Source organism: Pipistrellus kuhlii, unplaced genomic scaffold, assembly GCF_014108245.1.
Source record: "Pipistrellus kuhlii isolate mPipKuh1 unplaced genomic scaffold, mPipKuh1.p scaffold_m20_p_20, whole genome shotgun sequence".
Lineage (NCBI taxonomy): Eukaryota > Metazoa > Chordata > Mammalia > Chiroptera > Vespertilionidae > Pipistrellus > Pipistrellus kuhlii.
Window position 1 is genome coordinate 2343438 of NW_023425516.1, and position 24846 is coordinate 2368283.

A 24846-nucleotide genomic window follows, 5' to 3' on the forward strand; every position below is an offset into this window, starting at 1 on the left:
TAGCTGCAAATAAGATGTCTGGGTAATGGTGGTAATGAAGCAGATGGAAACTGTCACTCAGCAGCAAAAGGCAGCTGTTTGCCACCACGCTTGGGTCCGACATTAGCAGGATAAGGACTAGGTTAGGGACCTCTGCTTGGTGATCCCTGGGCCCCCATCAGATCATCTGCCTCTGACCCACATTGTCCTGTGTCTCTGATTCCAAACACCTAATAGTTCCTCAATACATACATGGGCCTGTTGTATAGCTGGGAGATTGTTGCGGTGAGTGGACAAGGCTGGTATTCTTCAGCCTTGGTTTCCCCATCTGTGAAATGGGATTGTAGGTTGAGAATTGGCAGGTGCATCTCCTCTCTGGGAATGTCCTTTGCCTGACCAGTCTGCTCCCCCATTTGGTCCCGGCTTCCTCTGGGAACCTTTCCAGACTGTGTCCTTGAGCTTTTCACCCCCTCAGACCCCCAGGACTGCCCTTCTGTAGGACTTTCCATCAGTCATTAAGCCATCCTTTACGGACCGAACTCCCAGCCCCTAGTTCACAGTCACATCCCCAACATCTATCCCAGGGCCTGGCACACAGTAGGTCCTTAAGGAATGTTTGCAGGACAAGTAACTAAAGAAAAGGCCAGACACATGATTCCTTCTGACCTTATCCTATTCTTCAAACTTAGAGGTAGTAGCTTCTCATAAAACAATCCCAGCATGAGCAACAAATGGGAGTGAACAGTGTCCCCTCCAAAGTCATGTCCACCTAGAACTGTGGATGGCAAACTGCGGCTCGTGAGCCACATGAGGCTCTTTGACCTCTTGAGTGTGGCTCTTCCACAAAATACCATGGCCTGGGCGAATATTTTGGATAAGTGGCGTTTGAAGAAGTTTAAGTTTAAATAATTTGGCTCTCAAAAAAAAATTTCAGTCGTTGTACTGTTGATAGTTGGCTCTGTTGACGAAGGAGTTTGCCAACCACTGACCTAGAACCTCAGAATATGACCTCATTTGGAAGAAGAGTCCTTGCAGATGTAATAGAATTGAGAGGACGCCATTCTGGGTTATGGCGGGCCTAAACCCAGTCCCTGCTGTCCTTGTAAGAGGAGGAGATGACACTCAGAGGCACACAGAGAGGACCACATGAAAACAGAGACAGAAATTAGAGTGAGCAGGGACAAGCCAAGAAATACCGCGGAGCACCCGAGCTGGAAGAGACGGAAGGGACCCCTCTCTCGAGCCTTGGGAGGGAGTGTGGGCCTGTCCACACCTTCATTTTAGACTGTCAGCCTCTAGTTGTGAGAAAACAAACTCTCTAGTTTTAAGCCACCCAGTTTGTGAGGGTCGGTTCCAGCAGCCTAAAAGAACCAGTGCAGGTGGTCAGAGCCTCTCCTTGCCAGGAAATGTCAGCAGCGGACACATGCCCCGCCCTCGGCGCCAAGCTTGTGGTGCATATCTCCTGGGATCTGCACAAATGCCCCAGGAGCAAGCTCTCTGAGACCAGCGGCACTCGGGTCCTTTCCCCCGTTCCCAGCACCGCTTTCCCGTCCGCAGATTCTCCACTGGCCCACGAGGCTGGAGGTGGCCGTGGGTGGGAGGTGGCCCTTGTGGCTGTGCCTATTTGGAAAGCTGAGTTTCCCTCACGGAACACAATTGATACGAAAGGGATGCTTGCGGCTCAAGCGGCATTTGCAGCGAAGGCGTGATTATGAATTCCCTCCTTCCATGAATGCCTAACGGCCTCCTTGAGTTCAGATAATCCCTAGGGTTATAGGTCTTATTGGAACCCCATGGGAAGCAGTGCAGGTGTCAGATGCTGCCCTGAAATGAGGTGCAGCTTTTACCCAGAAATTGCCCAAATGCCTTTTGTGCATGTTAATAAATCCTGGTGGTAGGAATGTGCTGTTTTGCCCTTTCGCCCTGCAGTTTCTTTTCAAAGTAAAGAGACTAGCTCAATTCCTTGTTTTATTTACTCTTCCTGGAGTGGGGTAATTTCAGTGCCTGCAATCTCCATGCGGTTGGAGTGCAAGCTTTCAGGTCAGAAGTGGTGGGCACCCCAGCAGAGCGAGTCTGGAAGAGACAGGTATTTATGGGGTCTGTTTGTGTTCATTTCCTTTGGCCTCTAATCCTGCTCTCTGGGAAGATTGCTGGGTAGCTGTGTGTGTTTGATAAGTTCAGTCTAGCCTGGAACATACAAGTGGTTTTTCAGCGGGAGATGGAATTGCCTTTTAAGAGTTTCAAGGTGCAATTTCTTGGCTGTTTTCGTCGTGGCCCGGGATCAGTGTCAGGAAGTGAAGGCTGGTTTTCTCCCCTTCAGCTCCCAGAGTTCATGGCCGCGGTGGGGTTCTGGAGCCCGCACCCGGCACCGGAGCCAGAAGCTAGAGAGGGGCATGTGGAGCAGCAGTTCAGGAGCTGCTCCCTCTTGGGGTTGGATGAACGTCTGAAAACCAGTGCTGCCTTAAATCCTGTGCCCTTGGCACCTCGCTCACCTCATCCTAGTCCCGGCCTCCCCAGCACCCTGTGGGTGCTCCATAGTTATTTGCCAAAGGGACAAAGAAATTCCTGCTCTACAGACAGAACGTGAGACTGAGAGAGGTTAAATAACTTGCTCAAGGTTTGGCACATGGTGGATCTGACTTTGTGACTCAAGCCCACAGCCATCTTGCTCTCTCTCCCCCTGACCCTGGTGTGGTCCTGGCTTTCTTCTGTTCCCCTTCATTCCTGGGCTGCCTTTTCGGGGGAGCAGGGGGGAAGGAGGGATGACCTGGAGTTTGGAGAGAGTGAGAAGGAAACAAGTCTGTTGCTGGAAACCGGTCCTTCCTCACCCGTTCTCCACCCGAGTTGTGGGGAGAGCTGCCTGGCTTCCCCTCCCGCCATGGTCCCACTGCACATGGAGAGAATTGGCCCTGCGTGTGTCCTGGTGGCTCAGGTAGATCTTCCCGGCTCAGCATCCGTCACCAGAAAGGAGCTTCTACAAGGGCCCCGGTGTGCTGGCCACCAGCTCCGGGAGTTGCACAGAACCTATTTGCCTCTGGCTTGGTCTCTGGGAATATTCCAGTGGGGGCGAGGAGAAAGAGGATCCTTAATGAGGAAATTAGTTCTGCCGACACCGGGGAGTCTAGAGGACAAGACGTCCTCATTTGACACCATCCACAGTCGTTGGAAATGGCTTCCGGAGACTGATGTGGTTCTGGGAAAATGAGTCAGGCTGAAATGCCTGTTCACCCACAGACACTCCCCCCTTATAGTTTGATGGGTTTATTTGATGTTCAGTTATAGAACCTGTTTTTGAGATTCTCTAAATTACTCCTCCCTTCAACATTCAATCCAATATTTGGGCATCTGTTATAGATCCGGTGGAAGAAGAGTGCCCGGGGATAGGAGGAGACAGATTTGGAGGTGGGAGGATCGAAGCCCTCACCTTTGGGGTGGTAGCTGATGGTCTGGCAAAGAGAGGTGCCTGGTGTTGGGAGGGTCTGTGATGGAGAACCACATTTGGCCATTGATACCAGGAAAGCCTCTTTCGGAGCGTTATGATTGAATTGCTATCAGAAAATGTAGAAGAGGTTAACTGGGGGGCAGCCGGAGGCAACAGCATGTCCTAAGGCTCTGGAGAGGACAGGAAAGCATGTTGCATTGGAGTGAATGAGGCAGAGCAGTCTGATGGAAGAGACAGTGAGAGGGGCCTGATCACGTTAATTTCCTAGGGCTGTGTAACAAGTCACTCCAGATGGGTGGCTTGCAACAACAGAAATGTATTCTCTCAGTTCTGGAGGCCAGGCGTCTGAGGTGTCAGCAGGAGCTGCCCCCCCCCCCCCAAAAAAAGAGGCACAATTGGAGACTACTTCCATGCCTCTTCCAGCTTCTGGTGGCTTCAGGTGTTCCTTTGCTTGTGATCGCATCCCTCCACTCTACTTCCACCTTCAGCTGGCCTTCCCCTCTGTGTCTTCTCTTCTGTGTGACCTTTCCCGCTGCCTTCTCTTATAAGGACACTTGTCATTGGATTTAGGGCCTAGCTGGACAATCCAGGATTATTTTACCTCAAGATTCCTAACTGAATTAAACCTACCAGTCCCCGCCCCCCCGCCGCCCCTCCCCTCCCCCGCAAATAAGGCAACCTTCGTAAGTCCCTTGGATATATCCTTTGGGAAGAGGTATTATTCAGAGGTGGTATTAAAGAATTTGATATTTATTTTATGAGCCCCCCCCAAGCAAAGATGTGGTGTGACCAGCTTTAAACTTTTAAAACGTTTCCTATAGCACGGAGAGAGGACTGGTGAGCCTTCAGGAGCACTAAGAGGTTTTTTCTTCATCACCTGGTGAGAGAGATTGGGGGCTTGTCCTGGAGTGGTGGAGGGAGGGGTGCTGAAAGCAAATGGAGGTAAACTGGACGACCCTTTTTATCATCCAGAGCCAGGTATTCAGAGTTGCCCTGTGTGATGGCACTGGCGCTGAGTTGTACAAAGCCCGGTAAGAGGACGTTCCAGCCATTGGAGTAGTGCCGACATTTGCTCCCACACAACGGTTCCCTCATTCTGTGGCTTTCCTGTAAATAAATGTCTTCATCAGTGCAGTTAATAGTGTCCTCACCTAGTTAAGCACACCCAGTGGCAGGAAGCCCATTAGAGCCCGGACAGGCTTATTCCATCTCCATGTATCTCTATGGCACCAGGCAGCATCATTTTTCACTGACTTATTATTATTATTTATAACAAGCAGGCCAGTCCTCTGCAGGGAGAATAAATAAGAAAGGCAATTTGATGCTTACAGCTGGCTGCCTTTACTTTGCATTTCATTAAGGACCTCACTCTACGATGATGCTGAGGTCAGACCCATGAAGGTCACCGTCACATAGAATGTGGAGGCGGTGAGTGGAGGGGTCAAGTCCGCAGGCTCTGGGAGCGAACATAGCTGTGGTCAAATCTTACCTCCACCACTCTGGAGCTGTATGGCTTTTTGTGGGTCACTCTACACCCCATCTGTAAAATGAGAGAATAAGAATCCCTACTTTATTTTTTAAAGTATTACACGTAATAGTACATATATCTCCTCTTTCCCCCCCATTGACCTTCCCTCAGCCTTCCCTTCCCCTTGTTGCATGCCCTCATCCCACCTCGCCAGTGTCTTGTGTTCATTGGTTGTACTTATATGCATGCATACAAGTTCTTCGATTGATCCTTCCCCCCCCGCCAACACTCCCCAGCTTTCCCGCTGTAATTTGACTGCTCAGTGTTTTACTGCCTCTGTATCTATCATTTTGTTCATCAATTTAGAATGTTCTTCATTTTTCATAAATGAGTGAAATCATGTGGTATTTTTCTTTCATTGCCTGGTTTATTTCACTTAGCATAATGCTCTCCAGTTCCATCCATTCTTTTTTATAGCAGAGTAGTATTCCATTGTGTAAATGTACCATAGTTTTTTAATCTACTCATCTGCTGATGGGCCTGTAGGCTGTTTCCAAATCTTAGCTATGGTGAATTGTGCTGCTATGAACCTAGGGGTGCATATATCCTTTCTGATTGGTGTTTCTAGTTTCTTGGAATACATTCCTAGAAGTAGGATTACTGGGTCAAATGGGAGTTCCATTTTCAGTTTTTTGAAGAAACTCTATACTGTTCTCCACAGTGGCTGCACCAGTCTGCATTCCCACCAGCAGTGAAGGAGGGTTCAATATTCTTAGTCCCTTCCTTTGTATGACTTTCTACATTTCATTCCATTCCCTTCTGGCCTGAGGTGTTTCTGTTGAGAAATCAGTTGCTAGTCTGCTGGGGAGTCCTTTGTAGGTAACTTTCTGTCTCTCTCTGACAGCTTTTAAGATTCTTACTTTGTCATTGGTGTTTGCAAATTTAATTATAATGTGTCTTGGCATCAGTCTTTTGAGGTTCATTGTGTTTGGGACTCTTTGAGCTTCTTGGATTTGTGTGAGTTTTTTCTTCCCTATATCAGGGAAGTTTTCTGTCATTATTCCTTCAAACAGGTTTTCTATTCCTTGCTCAGTTTCCTCTCCTTCTGGCATCTTGATTATGTGAATGTTGTTTTGTTTTGTGTTGTTCCAAAGTTCCCTTATGTTCTCTTCCTGCTTTTTAATTTATTTTTCTAGAAGCTGCTCTGCTTTGGTATTTTTTTTTCTTACCTTGTCTTCTATCTCACTGATGCGGTCATCTGCTTCTTCTAGTCTGTTGTTGATGCTTTTTATTGAGTTCTTTATAGCAGTGATGTCATTTTTCATTTCTACTTGGTTCTTCTTCATTTCCTCTTGGTTCTTGCACATATTGTTGAACTTGTCTTCCATTCTTCTCATCCACCTTATGTCTATTTCTCTGAATGGTTGCTTGCCTCCATTTCACTTATTTCCTTTTCTGATAATGCCTCCTTTTCTTTCATATGTGGGTTGTTTTTTTGTCTCCCCATGATCTCTCTTCTCCGGGTGTGGGTGTCTGGTTATGTAGTTCCCTCTCTCCTGCATTGACTTAAAGGCACAAAATACAACAAGGCACAATGCTCAAGGCATTGAACACAAATGTATTCATGATACTAATAACCCCAAATAAAGGTGACTACCAGAGAGAAGAGAATTAGGGGATAAGAAAGGAAGAAGAAAAGGAAAAAAAAAACACAAAAAACAAAAAAAACAAAAAAACAAACCAACAACAAAGAGTGCAAAAATGAAATTGGAAAATGGAAAAAAAGTAAGAGAAAAAAGAAAGAGAATAAAAAAGAAGAGGATAAAAACTTTTTATATGGGGAGAAAACTCCAATGGAATAGCCACTAATCCCAACAAATGCCAGCAACTAATACCTAGAGATGAATGCAAACTACAAACAACAACTAATATCAAATGAGGTGAAGGAAAACAGAAGCAAAAAAAACAAAACAAAAAAACAAACAAAAACAAAAAGAAAAAGCGAAATAGTTTCACAAACAAGCATAAAAAACAATATAAACAATCAAGCAAACAACAACAAAAGGACAGAGAAAAAAACCCACAATTTGTATAGTGAAGAAAGAGAAGAGAGAGATATCTTAGAGCAGGGGATTGGAAATTAGATATATAAGTAGGGTGAAATTTTAACGGGGTAAAATGAAGGAATAGGGAAAATCTAAAGCAGGAATAGGGTAAGAGAAACAGGACAAAAAAAGGGGAAAAGTGAAGAAGAGAGTGTTGGCACAAAGGTAAAGTTGAGATAGATAAAATGATGCTAAAGGAAAGATGAATATAGAATGTAGAACACTAATCCCAAAATAATGAGAAGATAAAATGATACATCTTTTAAAAAAAAAAAAGGTAATATAGTAGTAGTAATAATACTGATTAAAAATAAAAATGTAATAATTAAAAAGGTAAAATCAAGTGAGGAAAAATGAATGGAAAAATATCCTCAGATAAGGATTAACCAAAAAAAAAAAAAAAAAAAAAAAGTATTAACAGCGGGACCTCTCGGAGCCTCACTGAGAATCAGAGGGAGGGACAAAGGGGCAATATTAGTTCCCAGAGATGCCATTGCCAAAGCAAAGTACTGCACATGGGATGGCTTAGCCCACACAAACCATCTCCCAGTGCTGGAGGCTCCAAGTCCAGAACCAAGTGCTGGCAGGGCTGGTTCCTGCCGAGCAAGTCTGTTCCAGGCCTCTTCTTTAGCTTATGGTGGCTTGCTGGCATCTTTAGCATTCCATAGTTGGTAGAAGCATCGCCCCACCTCTGCTTTTATCTTCACGTGGTGCCTCCCTGTCTCTCACATCGTCTGCCCTATGTGCACTTGTGGGCCCGAAGTTTCTCTTTTTATATGGACACAAATCATATCTATTCCAATATGACCTCATCTAAACTTAACCAATTACATCTTCAGTGACCCTATTTCCAAATAAAGTCATCGTCTTAGGTCTGAGGGTCAGGACTTTAACATTTCTTGGGGGTGGGGAGAGAGACACAATTCAACCCGCAACAAGGGACTTAACACTCTTTTTGTTGAAATCTAACACATGCCCACAAAAATGCGCCTTAATAAGTGTAAATAGCTCCTTGAATTTTTGTCAGAGAAACATACCCATGTAACCAGCGCCCAGATGAAGAATCTGAACATTCCCAGCTCCCCCTCCTCCTGAGGGACCTTTTGTTTTTCATTATGGACCTTCCTGGGCTGTAGTAACACTTTAAAACTGTGTGGACATCCTTTTACAAGAAAACCAAATTGAACTTGAACCATAAAGAGCCCGAGCGTGTGGGTATCTGGGGAGAAAGAACTCACGTAGCTCCCTGCACCAGGGACAAGGAGGACAAGGAGAGCAGTGTCTTGCTGCCTGTGCTGGGAGCTCTTTAGTGGACCTTCCCCCCCGCACCCCCATGTCCTGTAAAATGGTTAAAAGTGCATCGAAGTTGGCTTAGTCCCCTGGGTGCCTGTGGCAGCTGGAGCCCTTCACCTGTCTATCCTGCTGCATATGTCATGCTCTGTGTGTGCCATGAGGTGACATGTGTTATCTCAGGAAACCCTCCCAGCAACCCAGGGAGGTGGGCATTACAGTTAGTCCATTTTACAGGTGTGGAGGCTGAGGCTCTGCGAGGTGACCTCCTGGGTCCAGTGTCATAGGGGTTTCTTGGTGTCACCTGGACACGGCAAGGGGAGGTCACAGTTGTCTTTGGATGGCCCCAGTCCCTCACTAATGGACATACTAGCTAGTCCCAGGGAGGACCCGAGTGAGAAGAGTCCCTGTGGGAATGGCACTATCGACCTCAGTCCGGTCCCTTTGCTGCAGAGATTAGGCAACCTCGCTGAAATGGAGCTGCCGATTGCTGCTGAGCTGGGTTCCTATTCCGAGCCCACACCCTAAATGAACTCCAGATACTGCCTCCAGCCACGCTAGGAAAGAGGCCACCCCTCTTACAGGAGAGAATCCAAGGTGCAGAGCAGCATTCCAGGTTTGTCTGACTCCAGTCTGCATTTTTCCTGGTGTCCACTGCAGAACTCTGCTGCAGGCACAGCTCAGGCATTCTGAGATGATCAGGGCCCTGGTTATTTCTGAAAGCTGGCACACGCTATGCCTCTGGGTGTCCGCTCTTATTCAGGGTTCCCCGTTCACTGGCTCCCTTCCAGTGCAGAGACTGCAGCGACTGTGTGGCCTGGGACTCCAGGAACCCCAGGCGGTGGCCGGCAGCCTCCCGGGGGGCAGGCGGTGCTTTGCTGCACTTCAGCCAACCTGGGTCCCCAGCTCCGTCACTGATGGTCACCACCTCGGCATTTGCTCTTGGCACTTGGGGAGCCCTGGACATCCAATTAAATCGGGTCTGAGCAGGCGGAGAGCACTCAGCTAGATAAGGTGTGTGACAGCTGTGGAGAGGTGGACGGGAAATAGACCCAGCCAGCTGATGGCTTCTCTCACTGTGTGGCTTCCTCCCTCCAGCTTCCTCCCCCAGCTCAGCTCCCTTTTCCCAGGAAATGGCCTTCCCTTTAGTCTTAAAGAAAAGCAGTTACCTCTCCAAGTCAGAGTCTCTCTCTCTCTCTCTCTCTCTCTCTCTCTCTCTTCCCCCCTCTTTTTCCCACAGGGCCCTCCTCCCCATTTCATCTCGGTTGTGATTTTAACCATTTTCAGGTATGCCGACCATGCCTGAATCATATTAACGTTCTGTGGCCATGACTGCTGTCCGTCCCTGGAACTTTTCCCATCCCCCTAAACGGAAGCTCGGTCCCTATCCTCCCCTCCCCCAGCCCGGAAACCACCATTCTGCCTCCCTTCTCTGTGACTGACTGTGCGGAGTACCTCCTGTGGGTGGAGTCATGGAAGAGTTGTCCTTATGTGACTCTCCTCTTCCCCTCAACGTAATGCCCTCAGCCTCATCCATGCTGCAGCGTGCGTCAGAGTGTCCTTCTTTTTAAGATTGAACAATATCCCTTTGTATGGATTTGCCACAATACATTCATCCATCCACGAATGGACGTTTGGGCTGTTTCTGCCTTGTAACTGTTGGTAGTAACACTGCCTGAACATGCATGCGCGTAATTGTTTGAGAGTTTAATTCTGTTAGATGTGTATCCGGGAGGAGTGTTGCTGTGTCACACGGTGATTGTTTACCTTTCTAAAGAGGCAGCCGTTCTTTCCATAGCAGCTGCACCCCTTTTCCTCCCCACAGCAATGTGCGGGGGTTCCTATTTCTCCACATCAGTACTTACTTTCCGTTCTTTTAATCATAGCTACCCTAGTGGGTGTGCAGTAGTATCTCAGTGTGGCTTTACTTTTCATTTTGCTAATGACTAATGATGTTGAGCATCTTTCCAAGTGCCCGTTGGCTGCCACTTGTATATCTTCTTAGGAGAAATGTTTTTTTTTGTGTGTGTTTTTTTAAAATATATTTTTTATTGATTTTTTACAGAGAGGAAGGGAGAGAAATAGAGAGCTAGAAACGATCGACTGGCTGCCTCTTGCACATCCCCCAGTGGGGATGTGCCCGCAATTAATGTACATGCCCTTGGCCGGAATCGAACCCGGGACCTTTCAGTCCGCAGACCGACGCTCTACCACTGAGCCAAACCAGTTTCGGCTTTGGAGAAATGTTGATTCAAGCCTTCTGTCCATTTTGTCATTGGGTTGGCCGTCTTTTTGTTCCATACCCTCCACATTCGTCATCTCCTTCCAGCCTGATGGTGTCAGTGACAACCTGCAGAGGTGAAGGAGCACACACCTCTGTGGGCCTGGGACAAGCAGCTTCCACTCTCCCTGCCCCAGTTTCCTCTTCTGTCCCGTGGGGACATGATCCCCTCCTCCCACACTGGCTCTAAGATTGGAGGTCATGCTGGGGAAATGCATATCCCAGTGCCCAGCATGGGGAGGTCCCTGAGAGATGGTGAAACTTCTGTTAGTGTGATTTTTACTCCACTCCTTGATTTAATTTTCAGCTCACGGCTTGGCCCATGACATATACTACCTCTCTAGATGCATTTGCATCCACAAGCGAGCTGGGATGGACGCTGTGGACAGGGATGGAGACAGCCACATAGCCCAGAGATTTGTGCCGAGGCGAGTGGGGGCAGAGGGGCCTTTTGCAACATCTTGATGTGACGGCTCTGTTTGTACCTTAGTGGCCTTTGGTGGGCAGCTGCCTGTCTCTGTCAACCTGCCCAACCTGATGCATAATTCATCCTTTGCTGAAGGGCAGGAGCATTTGCATATTCAGGCAGAGGAGGGAGGGAGCCTCGTACCCGGTTTCCCAGGTTCGTGGAGCAAGGGGAGGGCCAGGACTCAGTGTCCATTGCTGCGGTCTTTCTCTGCAACGGCCAGACTCGGAAGGCTTACTGGTTTGTACTTGGCACTACTCCCCGGTCTGCCTGTTGAAATGCCAGTAGCCAGGGCTCCATGGAACAAAGCGTCCAAAGTGCAGCAGATTCCCCTTGCTTTAAAAATTCACCTGCAGGCCTGGCCGCCATGGTTTAGAGATAGAGCGTCGATCTATGAACCAAGAGGTCATGGTTCACTTCCCCTTCAAGGCACAGGCCTGGGTTGCAGACTCGATCCCCAGTGGGAAGCATACAGGAGGCAGCCAGTCAGTGGTTTTCTTTCATCATTGATGTTTCCCCCTCTCTCTCCCTTCCGTTCTGAAATCAATAAAAATGTATTAAAATATATATATATCTGAAAGTCGCCTTTGCTGCCTTGACCCCCACCATGTCAGGCTCCCCCTGAAGCCCTGTCCCTATTTGGAGCGAAAGTTTGTAGATTTTTCCTCTGAATCAGAATGTTTGCCTATGGTTGAAAAATACCATGTGGCATTTATAGATGCAGTTTCCTTGGAGATGGGAGCCTCTGCCCGCAGATCTGGGCACCCACAGGACCACGGACCAGCTTTTGTGCCTGGTGCAGGCTGAGAAACCTCTCTCGATGCTGAGCAGAAGCCATCGGCCTTGTTGCTCTGTTTTCTAAGCCAGCAAAGTGCCCCAGAGGAAGTGAGAGGGATAGAGAGAGATAGAAACATCAATCAGCTGCCTCCTGAACAACCTCTATTGTGGATCAAGCCCACAACCTGGGCATGTGCGTTGACCGGAAATCAAACCAATGATCTCTTGGTTCATGGGTCGATGCTCAGCTACTGAGCTATACCAGCTAGCAGGTGTTTTGTTTTGTTTTGTTAATTTCTTTTATTTTTATTTTATTTCTTTATTGTTTAAAGTATTACATATGTATCCTTTTCCCCTGATTGACCCCCCCTCCCTCTGCCACTCCCACTTCCGAGGGAAAGCCTTCACTGCCCCAGTGTCCATTGCTTCCAGTATTTCCCAAACTTTTACATATGTGTACCCCTTCTATAATTTTCATAACGCTGAGTACCCCTCGTTCTCATGAGAACGTAGAATTAGGCCCAGCTAAGCACGGTGTAGTGCATATCCCCACCAAACTCCTGTGCAATGCGTACCCCCACCAAATTCTTTCTGTACCCCTGGGAGTACGCGTACCACACTTTGGGAAACACTGGACTATGCTAATATACATGCATACAAGTCCTTTGGTTGATCTCTATCCCCTGCCCTCCCCTGCCATTTGTCTCTGGATCTATTTTTATTTATGTTGATCATTATATCCCACATATGAGTGAGATCATGTGATATTTATTCTTTTTCCAACTGGTTTATTTCAGGGTTTTTTGTTTGTTTGTTTTTTAAGATCAGTCAGTTTCATTAACCTGCATGCTGGCAACAATTAGTTAAAATCAGTTAAAGGAGTAACAGCCACATTCCCCTTCAAGGGCTTAGGATAACAGTTGAATTGTTAGTTTTCCAGGTGTATAGAGAGAGGCTGGGTTTTATTCATTCTTTCAACAACTGTTTCTTGAGTTTCTACTGTGTGCCAAGGTGTGTCCTGGATGTCAGGGATAGTTACCAAAACTGCCATAACCCTATATCCAGGAGCTGATATTTTATTTTCCAATTATTGTTGACATTCAATATTACTTTGTACTAGTTTTGAGCACAGAGCATAGCAGTTAGACAATTACATACTTTACACAATTGTCCCCTGATGTTTCAGACACTCACCTGACACCTACTGTTGACCGTATTCCCTGTGCTATACGTTAGGTCCCTGGGGCTGTTTTGTAACTACTAGTTTTTACTTCTCAATCCCTTCCCTCCTCTCCTCTGGCAGCCATCAGTCCAATTGGAATTGATATTGAGACTAATGATCAGAAAATCATGGCTTGTGGACCAAAGTTATCACACTGCCTATTTTTTAAAATAAAGTTTTATTGATATACAGCCTCCTTTTCTTCCTTTCTGCCCTCCTTGCTTTTGCCTTCCTTACAAACTAGACACCCGATGCACAAAGATTGGTGCAGAATGGGCCTTCCTTGCCTGGCTGCCGGCACAGCCTTTGCTCCGGCCCAGAGCTGCCTTTCTGCCTTCCCACTCTGGGCAGGGTGAAATACCTGGGTCATTGCCATGGTGACGACACAAGCGCCCTGCCCACCTGCTGCTGGGTGCCTGTGTATGCAAATTAACCCACAATATTTGTTGGGTTAATTTGCATACTCACTCCTGATTGGTCGATCAACATCATGAAGGTAAGGTCAATTTGCATCTTTCTCTTTTATTAGTGTAGATTACACATGCATTGAAGACATGGTAGACATTGTCACTGCAGAAGATTCATAAACTGGTTTGGCTCAATGGATAGAGTGTCAGCCTGCGGACTGAAGGGTCCCGGGTTCGATTCTGGTCAAGGGCACGTACCTTGGTTGCAGGCACATCCCCAGCAGGTGGTGTGCAAGAGGCAGCTGATCTATGATTCTCTTTCATCGATGTTTCTAACTCTCTATCCCTCTCTCTTCCTCTGTAAAAATCCAATAAAATATATTTTTTTAAAAAGATTCATACACGTTGTCAAATTTGGAGGTTCCCCCATCCCCCTTACTTCCATTGTCTTTCTCAGTGGAAACCTTTTCAATTCTTTTTCTGTGACCTTAAATATATTACAGGAATATAAAGTAAATATATTCAAACATGTAGGTGTGTTTATAAATAATTACATTCTTATATTTATATTTATGTTTATGTTTATATTTATGTTTATGTTTATGTTTATATAGATGAAATCACACTAAATGCGTTGATTGGCAGTGAGTTTTCTTCCCACATCAGCAAAAGCTGAAAGCAGGTTGAAGGCCCTGGCTGGAAAAAGCAACAACACAGATTTCAGGCAACAGTTCTTCACACTCACATGAAAATACGAGTTCCAGACTTTCTTCTCAGAGTCACCGTCAGACAGTCATGAGCGACTTAGTGGAAATGCCATGCTGCTGGGGCGACACCAGCTGAAGTTTTACTGTGCCCTCTGCTCAGCAAGTGCTGATGCATCTGCCCCCACAGAAGCCAGGGTGCATGGAAGGTCTGGAGGGGTGATCCCATTGTCTAAACAGGAGGACTCAGAGCCGGCAGAGCCTGCCCTGCCCAAGGTCACGCCATAGGTCTGCAGGAAGGGGAGAGACATCACTGTGAGGACGGAAGAGCTTCTAGGGTGAGACTTTACAAGTTAGGACACTAAGAGCAGCTGAGGATTGGTGGCTGGCGGGCACCCAGCCGGCCCCAGGAACTTAAGTCTGAGTTCTCCCCAAGCCCTCCACAGTAGGTAGATGCTCCTGTTTGTCTCTCAGGCTGTGATGGACACATTTCAGTGTGTTTCTCGTAGAATTGCTAGATTGAAATATTGCCTCTTTAGAATCACTATCCATTCATTTTTCCTAGCATAAAGCAGCTCTGGTGAAATATTCAATAGTGACAAAATCTCAGTTTGCCTGAAAAAGTATTTTCAGCTGCCCTGCAGAGGGAGAGCCCTTTGCCGGCTCCCACTAAGCAGACATTCCTGCATTCTCTTTGGATCTTACCCCGGATGCATTCACATGGAGACCTCAGGAGATGGGAGTCAACATGCGAGGGTGCTTCCTCGCATGTTCCTTGCTGAAGTGGGCCAAGCAGCAGAACCAGGTCCTCGGGAGGCTGCAATGTATTTTAACTCTAAGAGAGTTGGGGTCAGACAGCCAAGTTCAAATCTTTCCTCTACCCCTTTTATGCTCTGAGGTCCTGGTAAGTCACTGACCCTCTGTTTCTTCATCTGAAGGTGACAAACCCCATGTTAAGGAACAGAATGAACCCTGGCCGGTTAAGCTCAGTGGGTAGAGTGTAGGCCTGTGGACGAAAGGTTTTATTCCAGTCCAGAGCACGTATCTCGGTTGCAGGTTCAATCCCTGGCCCTGGTCAGGGCACATGGGGAAGGCAACCGATTGGGTGTGTCTCTCATATCAATGTTTCTCTCTCTGTCTCTCCCCCTCTCTTCTGCTTTCTCTAAAAATAATGGAAACATATCCTCAGGTGAGGCTTAACAACAACAAAGAACAGAATGAGTTAATGCCTGTAGAATGCTTAGCACAAGGCCAGGCATATAGTGAGGGCTCAATGAATGGCAGCTTAATAAAAACCAAGATACATGGGGCAGAAAGGGACAGAGACCACCTAGCAAATCCCTGCACTTGACCGGAGGAAAAACCAGCCTCATAGCCCAAGGTGACTTGTTAAGAAATGACAAAGCCTCTTGCTGCCCCACCGGGTGATCTTACCAACTCAACACATGGCTTCCCTCGGTCCCGGGTGTCCTGGGCTGAGAGTGACGATGCTGTCCAATTTCCCCTTCCTGGCCCCTCCCCCTCTCTTCTTTAGGGTTCCCGATTTAGGGGATGTTTGAGAGTCAGATGTTCCCTGCTCAGGGGGCGGCCAGAGAAAGTTCCCAGAGAAGTGGGGAGAAGCCAGCACAGGCCAGCACTTTGAAGTCTGACCATGTCCCCCTGGTTCCATGGAGACAGTGAGAGCAGATCTCTGAACCAGTTTTTCTTGGAAATTGTTTTTTTTTTTTTTTTTTTTTTAGGCAAGGGGATGGGGAAAGAAACCTTAAAGAAAACATCCAACCACAAGCCCGCGAAATCTCTGCCCCAAATCAGTCATCCTTTTTAATAATGAGGGCTGTCATGAGCCTTGGTTTAGTCGGAAATGATGGCCTGTGTAAATATTTGGTCTGTAACTGATTTATGGGTCGAGGAACAAAAAAAATAAGATTAGTCGCTAATCACAGGGAGGCAGGAAGATCAGCGGGCCTGGATGCCAGGACAGAGCAGGCCTGGGAGGCAGAGCCCCAGCTGTCTGGGTGAGCTCAGAGAGGTGGGGAAGGCTGGGCCGGCCGACCGTGGTGTTTGCCTGGAGAGGGGGCCATGGATTCTGGATTATTCCATGGGGCAGAGGCAACATTGTCCATGTCCAAGTCAAGAACTGGCCAAGACCAGCCTTCTGGCAAGATGCCCGGGCTGTGAGTGAAAGATTGGTTCTCCCCAGCTAATCCTGAAACTGATGGCCTAGACAGCTCTGGGTCTGGGCAAGCACAGCTGTAAAATGGGCGTGTATGTGATGAGCCACTTCTCCAGTGCATGAATTTTTATTCACCAGGCCTCTCTCTCTCTCTCTCTCTACACACACACACACACACACACACACACACACACACACACATACACTCACACACACACACACTCTAGAGGCCCCCTCCTCCAGTGTGTGAATTTTTATTCACCAGGCTCCCTCCTCCCCCTCTCTCTCTCTCTCTCCCTCCCTCCCTCCCTCCCTCCCTCCCTCCCCCTCTCTCTCTCTCTCTCCCTCTCTCTCTCTCTCTCTCTCTCTCTCTCTCTCTCTCTATATATATATATATATATATATATATATACGTGTACATACACATATATATGAAAATTTTTATATACTCTATATATATATATATATATATATATATATATATATATATATATATATATATAGAAAGTATATATGTAACTAGAGGCCCGGTGCATAAAAATTCATGCACTGGAGCGGGGATCCCTCAGCCCGGCCTGCCTCTCTCACAGTCCAGGAACCCACAGGGGTGGGAGGCATCCTGGCAATAAGGGGAAGGCCACTTATGGCCCTGGTTACCTGAGCCTTGGGTGGCCCTGGGAGGCTGGCTGGGTAGCCAGCATCTGAGGCTTGCCTGCACCTCAGGCATTGGACATATCCTCCCTGTGTTAGACTTACCAGGCCCTTGGTTTTTTTCTTTTTCTTTAAATATATATTTTTATTGATTTCAGAGAGAAAGGGAGAGAGAGAGATAGACACATCAATGATGAGAGAGAATCATTGTTCGGCTGCCTCTTGTACTCCTCCCACTGAGCATTAAGCCCACAACCCAGGCATGTATCCTGACCGAGAATCAAGCCAGGACCTCCTGGTTCATAGGTCATTGCTCAGCCACTGAGCCACACCAGCCAGGCAGGCCCCTGTTTTTTTAAGCCTCCCACTTGTCTGGAACCTGAGCACCTGAATTGAAGGTCCATGCCCCTCCCTTCTCACCCAAGAGCTGGTGCTATTCTTTGGTTTCGAAGAGGGCCTCTCCCGGAGGCCTCCTGGTAGGTCATCAGACCAGGTCAACTGCAAAGGACCTAAAGGGCGGATAGAGAGGCTGGACAGCTCACTGAGCCACGTGGAAGACCAGCAGGCATTTGTTCCAGTTTTGGGAAATGGTTGTGTCCCAATAAACGGATTAGCGCGTAGTGCTGCACAGGGTGGTGTGGGAGAATGTGAGCTCACGCCTGTCCTCCCACCATGCCTGCAAGGACCTTGCCTGTTCCCAACCCTGTCATTTCCTCTCAACTGGCCAGGCCAGACACTCCAGACATTGCTAATGAAATGCTGAGGGATTTGGCCGGGTTATGGCTCTTGAGTTCAAGAAGACACAACCCCACACTCAAGGAAGCTGAGGGTGAAGAGGCCATGTGAGCTGGTGGCTCTCCTTAACCCGCAGCCCAACAGACCCTTGGAGCAGGAAATGGGGCAGCGACGAAACACCAGATGGGGAGGTCCCTTGGTGTTCTTTGTGGTGAGAGCGCTGAGAGGCAGCTGGCTAATGTGTGCTGAGCTAGAGCCTTCTGTGTGCAGAGCCAGCCAGAGACCTAGGCAGGGGGTGGCCAGGGGCTAGAAAAAGAAAAATAAGCTGTGTCTGTCCTCCAGGATCCTATGCTTCCTTCCTGCCTTCCTCCCATCCTCTCCGTCCTTTATTCATTTACTCTTTCCATTTTCATCCTTCCTTCCATGTTCTCTTTCTCCCTCCCTCCCTTCTGCCCTCCCTCCTTCCATCCCTCCTCCCTTCCTCCCTTCCATCCTTCCATCCATCCACCCATCTATCCATTCTTACCTCCACCCCTCCTTCTATTCATCCATCTACCCACCCACCTACCCATCTATTTATTCATCTTTTTAATCCATCCATCTGTCTGACTATCATTTGTTTATATACACCCCTTCTCTGCCCCATCTGTTTAAGGCAATTGGACTCTCATTAAGCTACTGTTAAACTTGTGCTGGATTAGACTTGGTTCTCCTTGTACAACAAGCATGTCAGACTTGTGGTCCTCAGGCCACATGCCTCGTCTATTTGGCCCATGTTAGCCTTTGAGTTTGACATGCTTGTTGTAGAAGGATGTGGCCTCGTCACTTGGTGGCCCTCAAGGTTCCCGCCAATGGTTTGGGGAGGACAACAGTACCTCTGGCTAAAGGGTTTGACTGTGCCCTTTTCACTTGCCAGGGGGAGTGAGTTGAGAGTTGGTAGATGTTTTAGGTGAATAACACAGCCTGGCTTCAATGTCTGGCTTCTGTGAGGTTCTTCCCATGCTACACAGACACCGAATTTAACCTGGTCATAGTGACGTTAACAACGGTTGACCTGCCGAAACCGGTTTGGCTCAATGGATAGAGCGTCGGCTTGGGGACTGAAAGGTCCCGAGTTCGATTCCGGTCAAGGGCATGTACCTTGGTTGTGGGCACATCCCCAGTAGGGGGTGTGCAGGAGGCAGCTGATCGATGACTCTCTCTCATCGATGTTTCTAACTCTCTAATGTTTCTAACTCTCTATCTGTCTCCCTTCCTCTCTGTACAAAATCAATAAAATATATTAAAAAAAACAAAAAACAAAAACAACGGGTGACCTGAATCCTTGTTCTGTGGTGGGCCTTGTGCCAGGCGCACGATCGCGTAGAATTGTCATGACATCCTCCATAGTTAGGCACTGTTATTTTTCTCACTGTCCAGTTGAGGAAACTGAGGCACAGAGGTGAGAGCACTCTTTTGGGGTTACAGTCAGGTCTCCCTGACCCCAGGGCCTGAGAGTTTCACTCTTAAAATGACACCGCTCTTTGGATCTGTACCACTGGACACTCATGTGAAATGAATGCCACCCCTTCCCTGCTTCCTTCTCTTCTCTGCCTTGGGCAGGGAGAGCCACCAACAGGTGCTGCTGCAGTGGGAGGCACGTCCTGGGCCTGGTCACAGGCTCTGGGAAGATGACATGCAGGGCTGACCGCAGGCCCTGGAAGGGGGCCACTCTGCGGGCACCCCTGAGCTCCTTACAGCAGAGGAGCAGCAGGCTGCCTGGGCAGGGCTGCTCACCTGGGAGCCCTCCAGTCCTATATGAACACACCTTCCTGGGCGCTCCACCCAGAACTTGGAAATTTGCAAGGAGGGTTCACTTTGGCCACAAGAGGGCACCCAACTCCTGGCCAGACCTGAATGGGGTGCTGTGGAGAGGGGGGGAGAAGAGCAGGGAGGTTAGCTTTGGATGCCATTTTAAACCAAACGCTCATAAACTGATCATCTAAGCTCTTTGGAAGTGGGGATGTGTTACCAAACCAGCTGGGGAGGTTCATTCTATTCAGTGGGTGCCAAGCAAGTATCTGAGAGATCCAACAACGAAAACCACAGCTTCCTGACCTCAAGGAGCCCGCAATTGAGTGTGGAAGACAGTATTAGAATGCAATGTTGTAAGTGCCAGAGTCTTAATCCAGATCAATCACTGAGTAAGCATTCAGTGAGCACCTACTGTGTGTGGGGTTTGTGCCATCCTTGCCAAGGACAGAGAAATGAACAATACATCCTTGCCCTCAGAGACTCACAGTCCACTTGGATGATAAAAACTGAAAGAGCAAATTTGGAAAATAGGAAAGTACAGCCACAGAAATATATAGACTGTTTTAGGAGGATTGAGGATGAACAGCCAACTCAAGCGGAGGACACTTAGCCCTGCTGGGGCATTGGGGTGTCAGGGATGGCTTCCTGAGGGGAGGACCCCAGAGACAAGTCATAAAGGACCAGTGGGCATAGGGACCACATCTTTATCCATGTGCACAAGGGAACGCTACTCAGCCATAAGAAAGGATGAAACAGTGCCATTTGCACCACATGGATGGACTTTGAGAGCATTATGCTAAGTGAAATAAGTCAGAAAAAGCTAAGAACCATATGATTTTACTCATATGTGGGATATAAAACCGAATCTTAAGAACACAAACAGCAGTGTGGTGGTAGCCAGAGGGAAGGGGTTGGGGGGAGAAGGGGGTCCTAATATAAGGTGACAGGAGATTTGACTTTGGATGGTGGGTACACGGTGCAACATATAGATCTTATAACATAGAAACCCACACATGAAACCTGTATGTTCATGTTGACCAATGTCACCCCAATGGACTTAATAAATAAAAATTAAAAAAAAAAAAGGCAGGTGGGGATTAACCAGGCAAAGAAGAGGATGGCATTCCTGGCATTGGGGACAGAATAAGCAAAGGGTAGGAGGTGAGAAACGGGGTGGGGGGGCCACAGGGCCCAGTAAAGGGGGGAGTGGGTATTGGGCACCATGCTAAGGAGATTGGCACTCCCTGCTCTCATCTTGTGTGTGTATGCATCCACTTCCCTCTCTCTGTCTCCCTTCCAGAGCCAAGAAGAAAAGCAAGCCCTTGAACCTCAAGATCCACACCAGCGTGGGCAGCTGTGAGAACATCCCAGCTCAGCAGCGCTCCCCTCTCCTCTGCGAGCGCTCCCTCCGCTCCTTCTTCGTGGGACAAGGGCCCTTCCTGCCCTCTACCCCTCCGGTCCACAGCGAGGCCAACTTTTCCGCAAGTAAGTCACCGCACCGGGCTGTGCCTCTGCCAGGTGCACGCTCGCCCCGTGTTCCTTTTCTTCGGTGAAAACGCTCTTGAAATGTTCGCCAAATATGCCTCGTTTGCGTCTGCCTGCCACCTCCCACCTGCGCCACACACCGCCTCTTTGAATGGATGCTGGGGAAAGGGTGTCATCAGCGCTCCAGGCCGACTGGCTGTTGCCATTGGCCCTGCAGGTGTGTAGGGATAACAGAGGGTATTCAAGGATGGAAATGTTAGCTTTTTCTCTCTCCTGTTTCTCAGCTGCCGGTCCCGGCCTTTTTCTTTCTGTTGTGGATAAGGCTGCTGTGATTATATTTTGTTATTTCACCCCTCCCACACGCAGGTCAGCACAGTATAACCTTTACATCTCCAAGATGTATTTGAGTTCACACTGGGCTGAGCATGGCCCAAGGTGGTTTACATTCTGCTCCTGTGGATTCTGCTGCAGATAAAGTTGTTATTACTCAGAGCGGAAATGGAACTTTCTGGCGATCAGGGCAGAGGTCTTAGAAGGCACTTAATCTCCTTATAGAGGCCCGTTTTGCAGAACAGGCTCAGCCGTTTTCAGAGGCGAGCCCCTGAGAAAAGCCCAACTAGTCTTCTGGCCAAGACAAAATCTTTCTGTTGTTGTTGCTAACCCTAACCTGAGGATATTTTCCCCACGATTTTCAGAGAGAGTGTAAGGGAGGGAGGTGGTGGAGAGAACGAAGAAGAGGGAGAGGGAGGGAGAGAGAAACACACTGACTGGTTGCCTCCCACACGCACCCCACTGGTGGCCTGGGAGCGAACCTGCAACTCAGGTATAATACATGTCCCTGGCTGGAATTGGACAAGCGATCCTTTGGTGTGCAGGCTGGCGTTCTAACCACTGTGACACCATCCAGGGCCAAGACAAGATCTCTTATTTCCTGGGAACTCAGGAGGGGTGAGGCCAAGCTTAGGAGGAGTGAGGTCGAACTCAGGTTGCAGCCTACTGGTGTTGAGCCTGCATCCCCTCTGAGCGGGAGGCTCAAGCCGACATCGTCAGGGGAAGTTCCAGAGCCTGGCTTGTTTAGGCCCAGGGGGTGCAGGCCCTGAACAAAGCAAACCAAAATAGCACTCGGGCCCACGTCATCACCAGAAAGCCAATTACCAATTAGTCAGCAGGGATCGTGTCAGAGACCAGACCTGCTCCGTGACAGTGGGCTGCATGGCAGGCATGTGGCCGCCGGAGGGTGGCTCGGTGAGCCCGGATGAGGAAAAGACGTGATGACAGCAGATGAGTGACAACAGTGAGGGGCGGCAGGACGTCCTAGTTCTGGAGGAAAGTGCCTGGGTTCCAGTCCCACCTTGGTTACTTTTGAGCCCTGTGCCTGACCTTGAGCAAGTTGAAGGGCCTCTTGAGATTCAGTCTCCTTGTCTGTAAAATGGGGGTCACAATAGTCATCTCACAGATGCTTGTGAGGATTAAATAAGCTCGTGTGTGTCGAGCTGTCTGCATAGTAAGTGCTTCATAGTTGGCAGCTGTTAGGATACGCATTCGCCTCTTTTCTCTAGCCCCACCTTGGAGGGGTTGGTCACAGCTCTGTTCTTTAGTTCTGGCCAGAGCAGAAACACCTATGGCTTATTTAAAACCAAACCAAACCATGGACTTGCACATTTAGATCCCTCCTCCTGCCAAAGAGAGTATTATAGATGAGAGCATGGGAGCCTCCCTGGGGGACTGAGTGTGTAACCAGATAGTAGCTGGACCCTGTGGACAGCCCCTGACAAATAACAGAATGAGGCAGTGTGGTGGCACAGGCTCCACACGGGACGTGGGAATCTCTCTCAGAGTCTCTGTGGTGCCACCAATGCCTGTGTGGCCTTGTCCCTGCCTTGCCACCGTTAAGGCTGACCACACTCTGAGGCAGGCATTGTTATTCCCATTTTACAGATAAGGAAACTGAGGCTCAGAAGGTGAATGGTGTTGCCTGTGTGGTAGGTTTTGAACCCAGGCCCAATTCTAGCCTGCTCAGATTCCATCTCTTTCCTGCGGTGAGATCCTGTCTCTGCCTCCCAGGGCCTCAGTTTCCCTAACTGGATGATAAAAGACTCCATGAGGGTCTATTTCAAAGCTGCTCCTGGGCACCTCCTAACTCACTTAGAAAGCTGGTATGGAGACTCTGGGCTGGGCTGTTAGGAGAACACAGCTGCCGGGCGCTGGTTCCTCCTGCTTGTAATCGTACCATGCTCCAACCGCCCTCCCCACCCACCGGCCCCCACACACTGTGCCAGGCAATAGAGCCGCTGGGGCGATGTCCCTGCCAGGCCGAGTCTGCCTACCCGTTTGCCATTGTCAGCTCTGGCTGCGGCCTCAGTGTGAGGGGAGGCGACATGCCATCTTATTCCCCCTGGCCCTAATGCTGGGAGACAGCGTTAGGCCGAAGAGTGGCCGGGCCTCCGGCCCTCAGGGTGCCGAGCCACCCCGATGGGCTGTAAGGACTTCACCTCTTTGGGGCTTGTCCTACTTCCCTGGGCTGATCAGCTGGAGAGGGAGGGAGTGGCAGGAGCCCCAAGTATGGAGGGATCTGCCTCCAAGGCAGCCATGAGACACAAGAGATGGGCTTCCACTGTGTGCTGTGCAAGGTGCTGACTCAGGAGGGAATGGCTCCCCAGAGAAGCAGAGCGCGGTGGACGTGGCTCCCTGTCTTCATTGCATTTCCTTGGCGTTGCCTTCTTGCCTACCATGCTGCCTTAGGACCATCTGATCAGATGCCCTCCGCGTTTCTGGTCCGATAAGCTGTTTGCCAGTGACTCCTTGACGGGTCTCTCTGATGCCAGCTGCCTCGTCAGGCAGCCTCTGTGACCCCTGTAAAGAGGCTTCTTCAGAATGAAAAAAAAAAAAAAAAAAGCCTCCTGGGTGGAAGGGACGGCTCCACTCATTGCCAGCTGGTAGAAGCGTTTCTGCTTGATGGCAGCTCAGTGGTTGCTGAGGTGTCACTGGGCAAGTCACGGATCCCCTGAGCCCGCCCCTGCCTGCAGGGACAGAATGAGGAATGCATGTAAGTTTTCCAGCACAGGGCTGAGGCTTCCAACACCAAGTTTCAGTAAAGGGTGGCGTTGGGAGCGATTGCTGGATGTTGTACACTGGGACTGTGGTGGCAACGGTGATAGCAATAGCCACTGGCATTTATTGTGTGTTGACAAGGTTCTAGGCACCACCACGTTGGCTAAAGCAATTTACACCTATTATTTCACTTAAGCTTCCCACTCCTCCATAAGGTAGGTGCTCTGAGTACCCCCATTTTACAGACAAGGAAACGGGCTGAGTTTTCGGAACTGACCCAAGGTCACCAAGTCGGGAAGGAGGTGGAGTTTGCACTCATTCCGAACCCGCCACCCTGCCATCCCCCGCGGAGTGGGATTGCAAAGCTGCCCTCACCAAGCCTGCTTGTCTTCAAGAGGGTCCTTGTCCAGGTTGTCTCACTTCCCAGCTGGGAGAACGGCCTGGCCTCGAGGCTGCCTCCGAGAGAGCCGCGCCTGTACTGGCTCACCAGTGGGTACCGCCCAGGACTCAGTGTTGATGTTCAGAGCATCCATGGTCGCAGGTGGTGGCCATCCCTGGGGGCGGAGGTGGGGGACAGGCAGCTGCAAGAATTCAGCTCCAGCTTCTGCAGCTCATCCGTCCTGGGGATGAAGAATGACAGGGTACTTTCCCCCCCGCGGTTTTCTGTGTGCTGCTTTATGAGCTGCCTGTGGGGGTCCAGCACTCAGGGCAGCAGCCACCGGAGGGAACAAGTGACTGATGGTCCCTGGACGTCCCTGTCTTGGTCCTAATGACACCAGCTGGCGTTCTGTCCGAGGCCCTGTCTCATGAAATACT

At 49.0% G+C, this 24846-nt stretch overlaps 1 protein-coding gene across 2 annotated transcripts in view; it reads left to right on the forward strand.

Annotated features, from left to right (window-relative positions):
• Positions 1–24846, forward strand: part of KSR2 (kinase suppressor of ras 2) — a 271878-nt gene that overhangs the window by 131255 nt on the left and 115777 nt on the right. For both annotated transcript variants that reach the window (XM_045585402.1, XM_045585403.1), the window contains exon 5: positions 20795–20979. In XM_045585402.1, coding sequence (XP_045441358.1) covers positions 20795–20979 — 185 coding nt within the window. The remainder of the gene's footprint in view (positions 1–20794; positions 20980–24846) is intronic.